Here is a 13,791-nt window from a genome sequence, read left to right as displayed (position 1 = left end):
AGGTAAAAGATGCTGACTCTCTTAAGCCCCTCATTATCTTGTATGGCTCCATCAAGTCAGCTCTCAAATTTGCCCCTAGCTCTGTCAACCTTGCTTCATAAGACATGTTCTCCGATCAAGGCCACATCCTGGTAAATCTCCAAACCATCTACATCCTTCCTGTACTGAGGGAACCAGAACTGAACACAACATGTGCGTTTTAATTTTGAATTTTCAGTACCAGCAAAATGTAGCTTTCGTTGTAATTTCTCTGAAATTCTTCAATGGTTTTGAAACATTGCTCAATCAAATGGCCCTAACACCTTTTCAACAATTGCTTCTGGAAAATAATTTCCCACCACTGAGGAAGGATTATCTCATCTTTATGCCAGCCTTACACAAGAAATCCACATATGAACAAAAGGCAATCAGTCAGGTAGATCTTGGCTGATTTGGCCATGAACTCAGCTCCACTTATCTGCCTGTTCCCCTTCACCCTTAATTTCCCTATTTTTCAAAGGTATATCTATATCCTAAATATATTTAACAAGGTAGTATCTTCTGCTTGGAGCAGGGGATTCCACATATCAAATCTTAGATGAAACTCACACATACACCAGGCACTTGTGGCAGGGCAAGCATATTGTCAGGGGCAAAAGCAAAACAGGGCAGAACATTACAACACATCCCTCTACGGTGAACTTCCTGTCTTCCAGGCTGCAATCAGTGAGGAATGGTGACAGCAACATTTCCACAATCATCCTCAACACTGGGGCCCCCTAAAATACTCCAGGTACACCCATGGCTGTGGATAAATACCACTCTAAATATAATAAATTCATGGATGACACAACTGCTGTAGAGAGGATCTAAAACAACGACAAGTTGGAACATAGAAGGGAGAGAGGGGGACGAGTGGCTTGGTGCCGGGACAAGTTCTCTCTCTCAGTATCAGCAAGACCAAGGAGCTGAAGTGAAAATGATCAAGACTTTTAAGAACTTGGGAGTAAAAATCTCCAGCATCCTGTCCTGCTCCACATGTCGATGCAATGGTGAAGAAAACGCACCAGCACCTCAACTTTGGCAGAAGCCTGCAAAAATTTTGCATGTCACCTGCATCCATCAACAACTTCCACTGGTGCACCATTAAAGTATTCTGTCAGGATGCATCACTCTGTGGCAACAGAACTGCACTGCCCAAGACTGCAAGAAACTGAGCACAGTTCAGACCATTATACAAACTTGCCTCCCCTCCATCTGCTCCATTTATAATTCCCACTCCCTTGGAAAAGCAGGTAACATATTAAAAGATGCATCCCACCCCAGCTACACTCCTTACACCCTCCCCCATCTGGGAGAAGATGCCCACGCGTGAGATCGAGCATCACCAGATTCCAGCGCAGTTTCTTTCCTGCCATTTTCAATCCCCAAAATGAACTTCAATGTTTAGTAAAATTATGTTGCCTTTGATGACCTATTAACTGTTTTCTTTCTGCAACTCTGCACTTTTCTACTCTGTTTTACTTGCTATAACTATGCATAGGCTGACCATCTGGACTGCTTGTAAAACAAACTTTCACACTGCACTTTGGAACATGTGACACCAAACTTAAACATTATCTGACTGCTCTTTGTAGAAACTTGTCATGTTTAAACTGGTTTCTGCATTTTCTTTCTGTTGCAACAATAGCAGCTCATCAAAAATACTTCAAAAAATATAATTAACAAAAAAAACACCCAGAGTTCACGAGAGGTACTCTTAAGTACACTAACCATCTCAAACACCAAGAGAAATGCTATTATAATGCCACTTTTTGTTTTTAACTGGCACTAGTAACAATATTTATCATCTACCTTTTGCATTTACAATTTTTAAAAAATTTAATTGAATTTGTACTACTGGCGTTTTTTTTTTAAATGATACCCGTTCTGCTGCACCAAGTGAGAATTTCATTGCAATACATTTATTATCATTATCAAATGTGATAATGTTTTTGTTTTCATACACATATGCACTGAAATTCTTACTTGCTGCAGCCAATCAGGTACTTTTTCTAAACACCAACTGCAAAGAAATAAACTAAATTATCCCTACACAGAAACTGATAATATAAAAGATAAATAAATATTCAGTTACAGTTGGTGTTTGAAAAATAAATGGCGTTTCAATGGCGCAGATAGGTCTTTTTATGGGGAGGAAAGGGAGGTTTAAGCGACTGACAGCCATTAGAAAATAACTGTCTTTGAACGAAGATGGTGCTGGAGCTCAGCCCTTCTGTATCTTCTTCCCAAAAGTAGCAGCGAGAAGAGCTTGTGACTAGGGTGATAGGGGTCCCTTATGATATTGGATGCTATCTTGAGGCTGAGCCTCACATAGATGTCTTCAATGGATGGAAGAATGGAACCCACACTGGACCTGGCTACATTTGGTGTTCTTGGCCACCTGAGTTACCAAACCAAGCAACAAATCAATTGTAGAATTGTCAGAGAATATTCACCGGCATTACAATTGTACTCAAGACATTTTGGAAAGGACAAACCTTGGTATGCTTTCACAATTACCTCAATGCATTGGCTCTGGAAGGTCTCCAATGTGTGAACTCCCAGGAACCTGATGGTTCTCCAGCACTGTGCAGACAGGTGAGTGGTTCCTCAGCCTCCCCTACCAAAAATCCACCATAGGTTCTTTGGCCTTGTTGATGTCAAGAGCAAGATATTGTTCAGATACCACCCAACTAGATTCTTGATCTCCATCCCATATTTTGACTCTTCATTTCTAACTATTTGGCCAACAATGGTGGTGTCAGTGAATTTATAGATTCCGTTGGAGCCAAACTTGGCTACGCAATCGTGAGGGTACATTGAATAGGCCAGGTGACTAAACCTCGCAATAAAATGGCAGGAATGACAGCATACTTTCCTCCGAAAGTACGAAGGATTACAAGTTTTGAAGCAAACAAAATTAAATACCCGGCAGTGACCTGGATATTCATAGGATCAAAGTGTTCACAGCCCATCTATACTACATGTTGCAAATTGAAAAAGCCGGAACCCATGAAGGATATGGTTGGATTTAATAAGACACAGAAAATGCTGCAAAGAATCAGCTCCATGCCCCTTCTGCTTTGAATGGTCTGTACTTTATGATATTATGTAAATTAGACTTCTAGCCTTTGCCATCAACAGAAAGATATAAAATGCAATACTTGCACTTACACTCCACTTTTCAGAATCAGAATCCATCGTCATGAACATGTCATGAAGTTTGGTGTTTTGCGGCAGCGTCACAATGCAAATATTCATATTATAACCATCTTACAACATTACTATTAAAAAAAAGTGTACAAAAAGTAAGGTAGTGTCTTTGGTTCATTAATTATTCAGGAATCTGATGGCAGCGGGGAAGAAGCTGTCCTTGTGCCATTGAGTGCCTGTCTTTAGGCTCCTGTCCCTTTTTTTCCGCCAATGGTTGTGCGGCCTGGGTGATGGGACTCTTTGAGGATAGAGGCTGCTTTTTTAAGACATTGCCTCATGTTGATCTCCTCGATGGAGTGTTGTCTGGTTCCTGTGATGTCACAACTCTCTGGAGTTTATACTTGTCCTGAAAGTTGGCACCCCCATACCAGACAGTGATGAAACCAGCCAGAATGCTCTCCATAGGTCACCTATAGAAGTTTACGAGAGTCTTCGGTGATATATTGAATCTCCTCAGATACCTGACAAAGTATAGCCGCTGGCGAGCCTTCTTTGTGATTGCATCAATTTGGAGGCTCCAGGACAGATCCTTGGATACGACACCCAGGAATTTGAAGTTCTTGACCCTCTCCACTACTGAGCCCTTGCTGAGGACTGGATCGTGTTCCCCTGACTTCTTCCTGAAGTCCACAATCATCTCCTTGATTTTGCTGATGTTGAGCGCAAGGTGGTTGTCATCACAACGAGCTGATCTATCTCCTTCCTGTGTGCTTCCTCACTGCTGTTTATCATTCTGCTGACAACTGTGGTGTCATCGGCAAATGTATAGATAGCATTGGAATTATGCCTGGCCACACAGTCATAGGTGTATAATGAGTAGAGCAGTGGGCTAAGCACGTATCCTTGGGGTGCGCCTGTGTGCATAATCACTGAGGAGGAGACGTTGCTTTCAATTCGAAGTGACTATGCTGTTCTGATGAGAAAGTCAAGGATCCAGTTGCAGAGGGGGTACAGAAGCCTTGAGTTTGTAGCTTCTTAACTAGCACTGAGGGAATAATGGCATTTTGAAGGCTAAACTGTAGTCGATGAAGAACTGCCATTTTTGAGGTGATCCAGAGCTGAGTGGAGAGCCAGTGATATTGCAGCTGCTGTGGAGCAATTGTGACGATAGGCGAATTGTAGCGGGTACAGATGTTTGCTTAGGTTTGTGTTAATTCTGGCCATGACTAGCCTCTCTCAAAGCACTTTATCACAGTAGAAGTTGATGCCGCTGAGCACGGGATGTTGAGGCAGCTCACGCTGCTCTTCTTGGATACCGAGATGATTGATGCCCTTTTGAAACAGTTGGGAAACTCTGACTGAAGCAATGAGACTGAAAATGTCCATGAACACTCCGGTTAGTTGGTTGATGCAGATTTTCAGTACCCTGACAGGTACGCCGTCAGGACCTGACACCTTGTGAGGGTTCACCTTCTTGAATGATGTTCTGATGTCACCCTCAGAGACGTCCTCAGGGTCCTCAGCCTTTTCAGGGATTCTAGTAGGCACTGTTTGGTTCTTCTTCTCAAAGCAGGCATAGAAGGTGTTCAGCTCATCAGGTAAGGAAGCACCACAGCCATCTATAGTGTTCGCCCTCACTTTGTAGGCTGTACTGGCCTGCACTCCCTGCCATAGCTGGCGTGTATCTGTCTCTGACTCCAGCTTCCTCCAGAATTCCCACTTTGCTTCATAGATGGCCTTCTGCAGATCCTACCTGGACTCCTTGTAAAGATCCCTATCCCTGGCCTTAAATGCCCTTGTTCCCGCCCTCAGCAGGTTGCAAATTCTCTGATTCATCCAGATTGGGGAACACCTGGTAGGCCCGAGTGGGCACACATTCATCCACGGAGGTGTTGATGAAGTCGGTGACACCTGTTGCATATTCATTCACGTCTATGGATGAGTTCTTGAATATGTTCCAGTCTAGTGATTCAAGGAAGTCCTGCAGATGCTCCTCCATCTCCCTCGACCATACTTACACTGTCTTCACCATTGGTGCTGTGGTCTTCAGTCTCTGCTTCTACACCATGGTGGTATAGCAGTGGTCGAGTGTGTTGGTTCGCTTGGTCTCACATGTGACATGTTGGTGGTAGTTTGTCAAGTCTTCTTCACATCCTTGTCATACCCCAAAGCACTTTAAAGCCTTTGAAATAGTCAGTACAAGAAGGAAAAATATGAACCAATTTGCACTTAGTAAAGCAGAACACGACAGATCATTTTAAGATTTTATTGACTGAGATGTAAATATTGACCAGAATACAGAGGTTGACATCTCCCGATGTCTTTGAATTCGCATCATGAGATCTTTTCCATCCATTCAAGGTAGAAATATTTAATAACTCATCCAAATCAAGGTCATTCTGACAATTCAACACAGCTTCAAAATTTTGCCTCAGCCCAAATTTTGAATAGTCTCTTGAGATGGTCTGAAATCTACAATGCTTCTAAGCAAAGAGTGAAATCCACTGAGCAATCACTGACAACAGCTGACTTTGGACAAGTGCTATGTGCCCTGAATTAGTGACGCCAATGAACCTCCAAGCAGGCCAAAGAATTAGAATAATTATACAGCTAATTGGCTTTAGTCTGGCAAGAACCGTACTGTTTCAGCTCTGGTCTCATCAATAGCACAGAGGTTACCATAATAATGTTTCTTTTACCGGAGGGCTGATACCAGTTAGGAAGCGGCCAGTTACAAAACCACCAGAACGTGGGGTGAAGTCGTAAGGTTGGAAACAAGGCAACGATTTCCCAGAAGGCATCAGTGGAGGCCTTCGCCCTTCCAGCTCAATCTGCCCAAGAAGACATGAAATCTGAAAAATTTAAAAGAATTTCATTTACTCTCTGACAGACAGAACATGTCAACTCACTGAATGCATTTTAAAATTGTTCATAATTATTCTTGAAAAGATTATCAGACAAAGTTAATTAAGTACCATCCTGGATTTTAATCTGGTTCCAAAGTACAACACAGAATAGGGTAGTGCAGGAACAGGCCATTCAACCCATGAGGTTTGTGCCAAACATAATGCCATATTAAACTATCTCTCCTGCACCTGCAAGAAACCACATGCCTCCATTCCATGCATATCCTTGAATCCATCTAATTGCCTGTTAAACATTACTCTTGTGTTTGCTTTGACTACTCACCCTGGCAGCCTCTTTCTGGCATCTATAAAAATCATCCCTTCATAATTCCTTTAAAATGTTTCCCTCTCACCTTAACCTCATCCTCTCTAGTACCTGAGCTTTTTACTCTGGAGAAAAAGATTCTGTCAACCCTATGTTTGTCTTATTTTATGACAAGATCATGCTTATTCTCATTTCCTATAATTTATTGACTATATAAATAGTTTTACAATATAAATAACTAAGGAGGACATTCTAAATTTTGCAAGCCATTTCTTGAAGAACCATGAACAATTGACCTCATAGTCTACTGTGCTTGGGGAGTCAGGCTAACAAACCTGACCTTGCACCCTGCTGTTGTACTCAGCATCTTCAACTTCACCTCCTAGGCTATTACCTGCTTGCTTCAAGTCTATCATCCTAGAGATGAAGAAGATTGTAGAGACAGGCCTAAATAACTGCCAGCCATTACCTCTGACACCCACCATCATGAAGTGCTTCAAGAGGCTAGACATGGGTCATATTAACTCCAGCCTACTAGCCACCCTTGACCCACTTCATTTTGTACATCGCTGCAACAGGTCCACGACAGGTGCTATTCCTCTGGCTCCACAATTAGCCTGGAACATCTGGACCAAGCATTGACTGTAGCTCCACCTTCAACGCAACAGTCCCAAACAAACTCATCCTCAAGCTTCGTGATCTCGGGAGAGAGGCAAGACCTCAGGATGCACAGCTCAAGGTCCACTTATTGCATGTGGCCAGTTCCATTTCATAGTCTTCCCTCCACCAATCAGCCCCAGTGCTGTTGAATGCAATTAACAGCTAGAGAACATGATGGGAGATTTGTGGAAATGGGTGCGGAGTTGGAAACTATCACGAGCTTGTAGATAAGTGGTGAGAATTGATGGGAACATGCAGAGAATAAAATGGGCTTAATGTAAATAGATGTTTGATGATGGATGGAAGGGCATGTTTCCATGTTTTATGACTTTACGATCCAATCTATAATCTTCTTTGAAATAGTAATCCTCAATTTTTTTTAATATAAATGTGCACTTAGCGACACGGTACAAATGGAGAAACAGGAGACTAGATACTTCAATCTGGAGTAAAATCACTGCTGGAGAAACTCAGCAGATTAGGCTGCATCCATGGATACAGAGGGATAGATGACATTCTAGGTTAAGACCCAGCATCAAAATTCGACCAGAAACGCTGACTATGCCCCTGCCTCCAGAGACATCATTTAATCTGCTGAATTCCTCAGGACTTTAGTTTTATATACCACACAGTATAAAACCACACAACTGTTTTGGAAATAAAGTACCTGCATAGTATTGACAGTCGAGCCCTTTGCACCAGACTGAACCATGAGCTGTAGGTTATTCTCTGGAAACTGTCTGTGAAGACCAAGGGGCATGCATACCTGTCAGTCAAAACAAAGTTCACAAACAATATCAGCAAAAGTGGAAGTACAGCTTAATATCAATCCAAATCAAGCTATTATTTAATATATTCCTTTTTGTGCCATGGATGTAAAATTAAAATATAAAGTTACACCTTCTAAAAAGTAGCTTAGTTACAAGGGACCGTTTGGTCTTCTCCTTGCTTCATTCTCGGGTAACAAATGCATTAAAATGAAATCAAAGCAAGTTTACAATTCCAATTAGCAGTTTGATACAACTAGTGCGCCAATTTAATTAATGAAGTAGTCAAGCCTAGGCAATAACAAGAAAAAACTACAAAAATCATCACTTGGTTATTTAAAAATCTCCTACCTCCTGGCTTTCAGGACTCTAGTCACATATCAGTTGTTTTACGTGACCAACATGATAAATTCCCACACCCTGTCATGAGGAACAACGTAATGGGAAATGAAAAGAAATTTCCCTGTGCAAAAGAAGTGTTATTACATTTTTTTACTGTTCATACCTGTTACCATGTTGTACCTCTAAAAAAATACAAGATGAAATATCATTCTTTAGAATTTATCCACCCTATGCCAACAGTGGGTGAAAACCATGAAATTTCTCGAACAACCATCATTACTGCCTCCAGCAGAACAAATATTTACCAGTAACCATTTCAGACCTTGTTAATTTGATTATTGTACTGATTCACTTCTTCTTTAAATTTCAGGTCCACTACATTCATGTCTCTGGGATCTTTACTGAGGTGAGCATTTTGCCATTTATCCTGAGCTTCTTCACAAGAGGTAGACTCTGGTAAATTAAAAGCATTTCGAATGGCCTAAACACAAGAGAGACATGCATGAATTAAGTTTCTATTTAGCAATTAGTGCACATGACATCATAAAACATAATTTACTTTCTCTCCAGCATGTATGCATTTTGCAGTGCAAAAACCCAGAGGTCTAGAAAATTGTCAGTAGTACAAATAACTGTATTCAAGAAATGATTAGTCGACAAACGAGAGAACCAGGGTTTAGAAATTTCAAAAGGGATAGGAAGGGAAGCAAGGGGTAGGGGGAAGTAGCATTACTAATCAGGGATTGTACCACCACTGCAGCAAAGGAGGATTGTCTACTGAGTCAGCATGGGTGGAAGTTAGAAAAAGGAAAGGAGCAATCTCTCTATTGGGAGTAGTCTTTAGGTCACCAAATATCCCTTGGGATATTGATGAGCAGATAAGTAGGTAGTTTGTGGAATAGTGCAATAATAACAAGCTTGTTGTTATGGGAGACTTGAACTTCCTGAATATTGATTGGTACTTCTTACTGCAAGAGGGATAGATGGGATAGATGGGGTAGGATTTGTAAGGGTTGTCAAAGAAGGATTCCTTACACAGTATATGGACAAGCCAACTAGAGGAGAGGCCATACTGGATCTTGTACTGGGTAATGAACCTGGTCAGGTGCAGACCTCTCAGTGGGAGAACATTTCAGTGACACAACTCCCTAACCTTTAGCATAGCTATGGACAAGCAAAGGAGGAGACAAAATGATCAAGTGTTTAACTGGGGAAGGGCTAATTACATTGGGATTAGGCAGGAACTGAAGAGAGTAAATTGGGAACAGATGTTCTCAGGCGAAAGCACAGCAGTAATGTGAAGGATGTTTAGGGACCCCTTCTGCTGGGTTTTGGATTGGTTTGTCCCATTGAGAAAGGGACAAGATGGTAGGATAAGGGAACCATGGTTGACAAAAAAAGGTTAGACAACTAATTAAGCAGAAGAAGGAAGCATACATAAGGTTTAGGAACCAGGCTGTGATGCAGCCGATCAACACACTTTTCACTACTCGTCTGTAGAGGTTTGCCAAGGTTTTCCATATCAGACTGAACTTCTGCAGAAGTAGAGGCATTGAAGTGCTTTCTTCACAATGACATAAGTGTGTTGGGTCCAGGAAAGGTCCTCTGAGATAGTGACTCCTAGGAATTTAAAGTCACTCACCCTCTCCACCTCTGATCCCCCAATAATCCCTGGATCATACACCTCTGGTTTTCCTTTAATAAATTCTACAAACATCTCCTTGGATTTGTTAACATCGAGTGAGAGGTTGCTGTTAGTACACCATTCAGCCTAGTTTTCAATCACTCATCACCCTTTTTATACAATCTACTACCGAGGTATCTTCAGTAAATTTTTAGATGGTGGTGTTGTTGTGGTGAGCCACAGAGACATAGGTGTAGAATGATCATAGGTGTAGAATGAATAGATCAGCAGGATCAAGTACACAGCTCCATGGTCCACCAGTACTGATGGAGATTGTGGAGATGTTCTTGCCAATTTGCACTGATTGTAGCTTGGAGGTGGGTAAATGCAGGATCCAATTACAGCCCAAGTCTTGGTATTAGTTTATCAGTTTTGAGGGTGTTGAATGTTGAATTGTGGTTGATCAAGAGCATACTGATATATGCATCTTTGTTGTCTAAGTGCTCCAAGGCTTTGTATGGAGCCAGTGAAATGGCATCTGCCATAGATGTGTGGTTGCAGGAGGCAAATTGGAAAGGGACCATTTCATCACTTCTCAGACAGGAACTGATTTGCTTCAATTCTAGCCTCTCAAAACACTGGTCGGTAGTTATTTATGCAGGTTACCACCCTCTTCTTGGACACGTACAATTGAGGCCTGTTAACACACTGCTGGAGTGAGATGTTTTTTTATTTTTTTTTAAATTTTTCACACCATGAATCATATTAACCAAAATAGACACAAATATTTCCCTCTTGAATATACAGTGTCATTTTCTCCCTTCTTTCCCCCCTCCCTTCCTTCCCTCCTTCCCACCCCCTCCCTACCCACTAAATGTTCAACATATACAATACAATAAATCCATTAAACAATATCATCACACAATGAAAATAAACAAGAAAATTGTGTCATCTACTTGTACACACTGGGTCAGTTCATTTCGTCTTCTTCTCATTCTGTCATTTTAGGGGGTGGAGGTCCGCGGTAGGCCCTCTCTGTTGTGCTCCATGTACGGTTCCCAAATTTGTTCGAATAATATGACTTTATTTTTTTAATTATATGTTATTTTTTCCAATGGAATACATTTATTCATTTCTATGTACCATTGCTGTACTCTCAGGGTATCTTCTGATTTCCAGGTTGACATTATACATTTTTTTGCTATAGCTAAGGCTATCATAATAAATCTTTTTTATGCTTCATTCAAATTGAGGCCTAGTTCTTTACTTCTTATATTACTTAGAAGAAAGATCTCTGGATCTTTTGGTATGTTGCTTTTTGTGATTTTATTTAATACCTGATTTAGATCTTGCTAAAACTTTCTCACTTTCTCACATGCCCAAATTGCATTTACTGTTGTTCCCGTTTCCTTCTTACAGCGAAAACACCTATCAGATACTGTTGGGTCCCATTTATTTAACTTTTGGGGCGTGGTATATAGCCTGTGTAACCAATTATATTGTATCATGCGTAACCTCACGTTTATTGTATTTCTCATAGTTCCGGAGCATAGCTTTTCCCATTTGTCATTTTTATCTTTATGTTTAGATCTTGTTCCCACTTTTGTTTGGGTTTACAGCTTATTTCATCGTTCTCTTTCTCTTGCAGCTTGATGTACATGTTTGTTATAAATCTTTTAATTATCATTGTGTCTGTACTCACATATTCAAAGCTGCTTCCTTCAGGTAACCTCAGCCTGCTTCCCAATTTGTCCTTCAAGTAGGTTTTCAGTTGGTGGCATGCAAACATTGTACCATTTGTTCAAATGTTAATAAATTATTTCCCAAAAAACAATTTTCTATTCTTTTAATTCCTTTTCTCTCCCATTCTCTAAAGGAAAGGTTATCTATTGTAAAAGGGATTAGTTGATTTTGCGTCAATTATAATTTTGGTAGTTGGTAATTTGTTTTTTTCCTTTCAACATGAATCTACTTCCAAATGTTGAGCAGATGGTGCAGTACTGGTGAACTTGGATGTTGCACCAGCTTTTCATCCCACCTATAAAGTATATGTTCTGGTACCTTCTCCCCTATTTTATCTAACTCTAACATGGTCCAATCTGGTTTTTCCCTTGTTTGATAAAAATCTGATAGATTTCTTAATTGTGCTGCTCTATAATAATTCTTAAAGTTTGGTAGCTGTAAGCCCCCTTGTTTGTACCATTCAGTTAATTTATCTAGCGCTATCCTCGGTTTCCCCCCTTTCCATAAGAATTTCCTTATTATTTTCTTTAGCTCATTGAAGAATTTCTCTGTTAAGGGAATTGGTAACGATTGAAATAGGTATTGTATCCTTGGGAAGATATTCATTTTAATGCAATTTACCCTTCCTATCAGTGTTAGTGGTAAATCTTTCCAATGTTCTAAGTCATCTTGTAATTTCTTCATTAATGGCTGATAATTTAATTTGTATAGATGGCCTAGATTATTATCTAGTCTGATACCTAGGTGTTTGCCATTTAAATGGTGATTCTTTCTTAAACTTTGTGAAATCCGTATTATTCATTGGCATTGCTTCACTTTTATTTGCGTAGATCTTGTACCCTCATACTTCTCCATATTCCTTCAATTTCTTATGTAATTCTTTTATTGATAATTCTGGTTCTGTTAAGTATACTATGATGTCATCTGCAAATAGACTGATTTTATATTTCTTCTCTTTTATTTTATTTTCTGTTCTGACAAGGGTTCTATAGCTAAAGCGAACAGTGAGGGAGATAGTGGACATCCCTGCCCAGTTGACCTGCTTAATTTAAATTGGTTTGATATATATCCATTTACTGTCACCTTCGCCAATGGTCCCTTATATAATGCTTTAATCCAATTAATATATTTCTCTGGTAGGTTGAACCTCTGTAGTACTTTGAATAAATACCCTGTCAAAGGCTTTCTCTGCGTCTAAAGCAACCGCCACTGTTGGCTTCTTATTTCCTTGTACTGCATGGATTAAGTTAATGAACTTACAGATATTGTCCGTTGTTCGTCTTTTCTTAATAAATCCAGTTTGATCTAGTTGGCCAATCAGTTTGCTAATAGTTTTGCTATTATCTTATAATCTGAGTTAAGTCGAGACATAGGTTTATACGATGCTGGTCTTAGTGGATCTTTCCCCGTCCTTGGTATTACTGTAATTATTGCTGTTTTACATTAATCTGGCATGTTTTGTGTTTCTTCAATCTGGTTCATTACTTCCAGGAGAGGAGGAATTAATAAGTCTTTAAATGTTTTATAGAATTCTATTGGGAGTCCGTCCTCTCCAGGCGTTTTATTGTTTGGTAGCTTTTTAATATATCCTGTATTTCCTCTATTTCAAGTGATTTTATCAATTTGTTTTGCTCCTCTTCTTGCAATTTCGTAGTTCAATTTTAGCTAGAAACTCAATTTTAGCTAGAAACTCATCTATTTTGTCTTCTTTCCCTTCGTTCTCAGTTCGGTATAATTGCTCGTAGAATTCCTTGAAGTTTTCATTGATCTCCGTTAGGTTATATGTAATTTGTTTGTCCTTTTTCCTTGATGCCAATACCGTTCTTTTAGTTTGTTCTGTCTTAAGCTGCCAAGCTAGTATTTTGTGCATTTTTTCTCCTAGCTCATAATACTTCTGTTTTGTCTTCGTTATGTTCTTCTCCACCTTGTATGTTTGTAGTGTTTCATATTTTATTTTTTTGTCCACCAATTCTCTTCTTTTTGCTGTATCTTCCCTTGTTGTTAATTCTTTTTCTGTACTTGCTATTTCCCTTTCCAGCTGTTCTATTTCCCGATTGTAGTCCTTTTTCATCTTAGTTACATAACTTATTATCTGCCCTCTGATGAAGGCTTTCATTGCATCCCATAGTATAAATTTATCTTTCACTGATTTCGTATTTATTTCAAAGTACATTTTAATTTATCGCTCAATGAATTCTCTAAAATCCTGTCTTTTAAGTAGCATGGAGTTTAATCTCCATCTATACGTTCTCGGTGGGATGTCCTCCAGCTCTATTGCTAATAACAGGGGTGAGTGATCTGATAACAATC

At 39.9% G+C, this 13,791-nt stretch overlaps 1 protein-coding gene across 4 annotated transcripts in view; it reads right to left on the bottom strand.

Moving 5' to 3' along the window:
* polr1a (RNA polymerase I subunit A) overlaps positions 1-13,791 on the bottom strand; it is a 217,102-nt gene that overhangs the window by 102,788 nt on the left and 100,523 nt on the right. For all 4 annotated transcript variants that reach the window (XM_069923650.1, XM_069923651.1, XM_069923653.1 and 1 more), the window contains 3 exons: positions 8,437-8,595; positions 7,673-7,771; positions 5,874-6,026 (listed from right to left, as the gene is read on the bottom strand). In XM_069923650.1, coding sequence (XP_069779751.1) covers positions 5,874-6,026; positions 7,673-7,771; positions 8,437-8,595 — 411 coding nt within the window. The remainder of the gene's footprint in view (positions 1-5,873; positions 6,027-7,672; positions 7,772-8,436; positions 8,596-13,791) is intronic.

Source organism: Narcine bancroftii, chromosome 3 (genome assembly GCF_036971445.1).
Source record: "Narcine bancroftii isolate sNarBan1 chromosome 3, sNarBan1.hap1, whole genome shotgun sequence".
NCBI lineage: Eukaryota > Metazoa > Chordata > Chondrichthyes > Torpediniformes > Narcinidae > Narcine > Narcine bancroftii.
The sequence above is the reverse complement of the archived record's forward strand: the minus strand, read 5'-3'. Positions and strand labels throughout refer to the sequence as shown.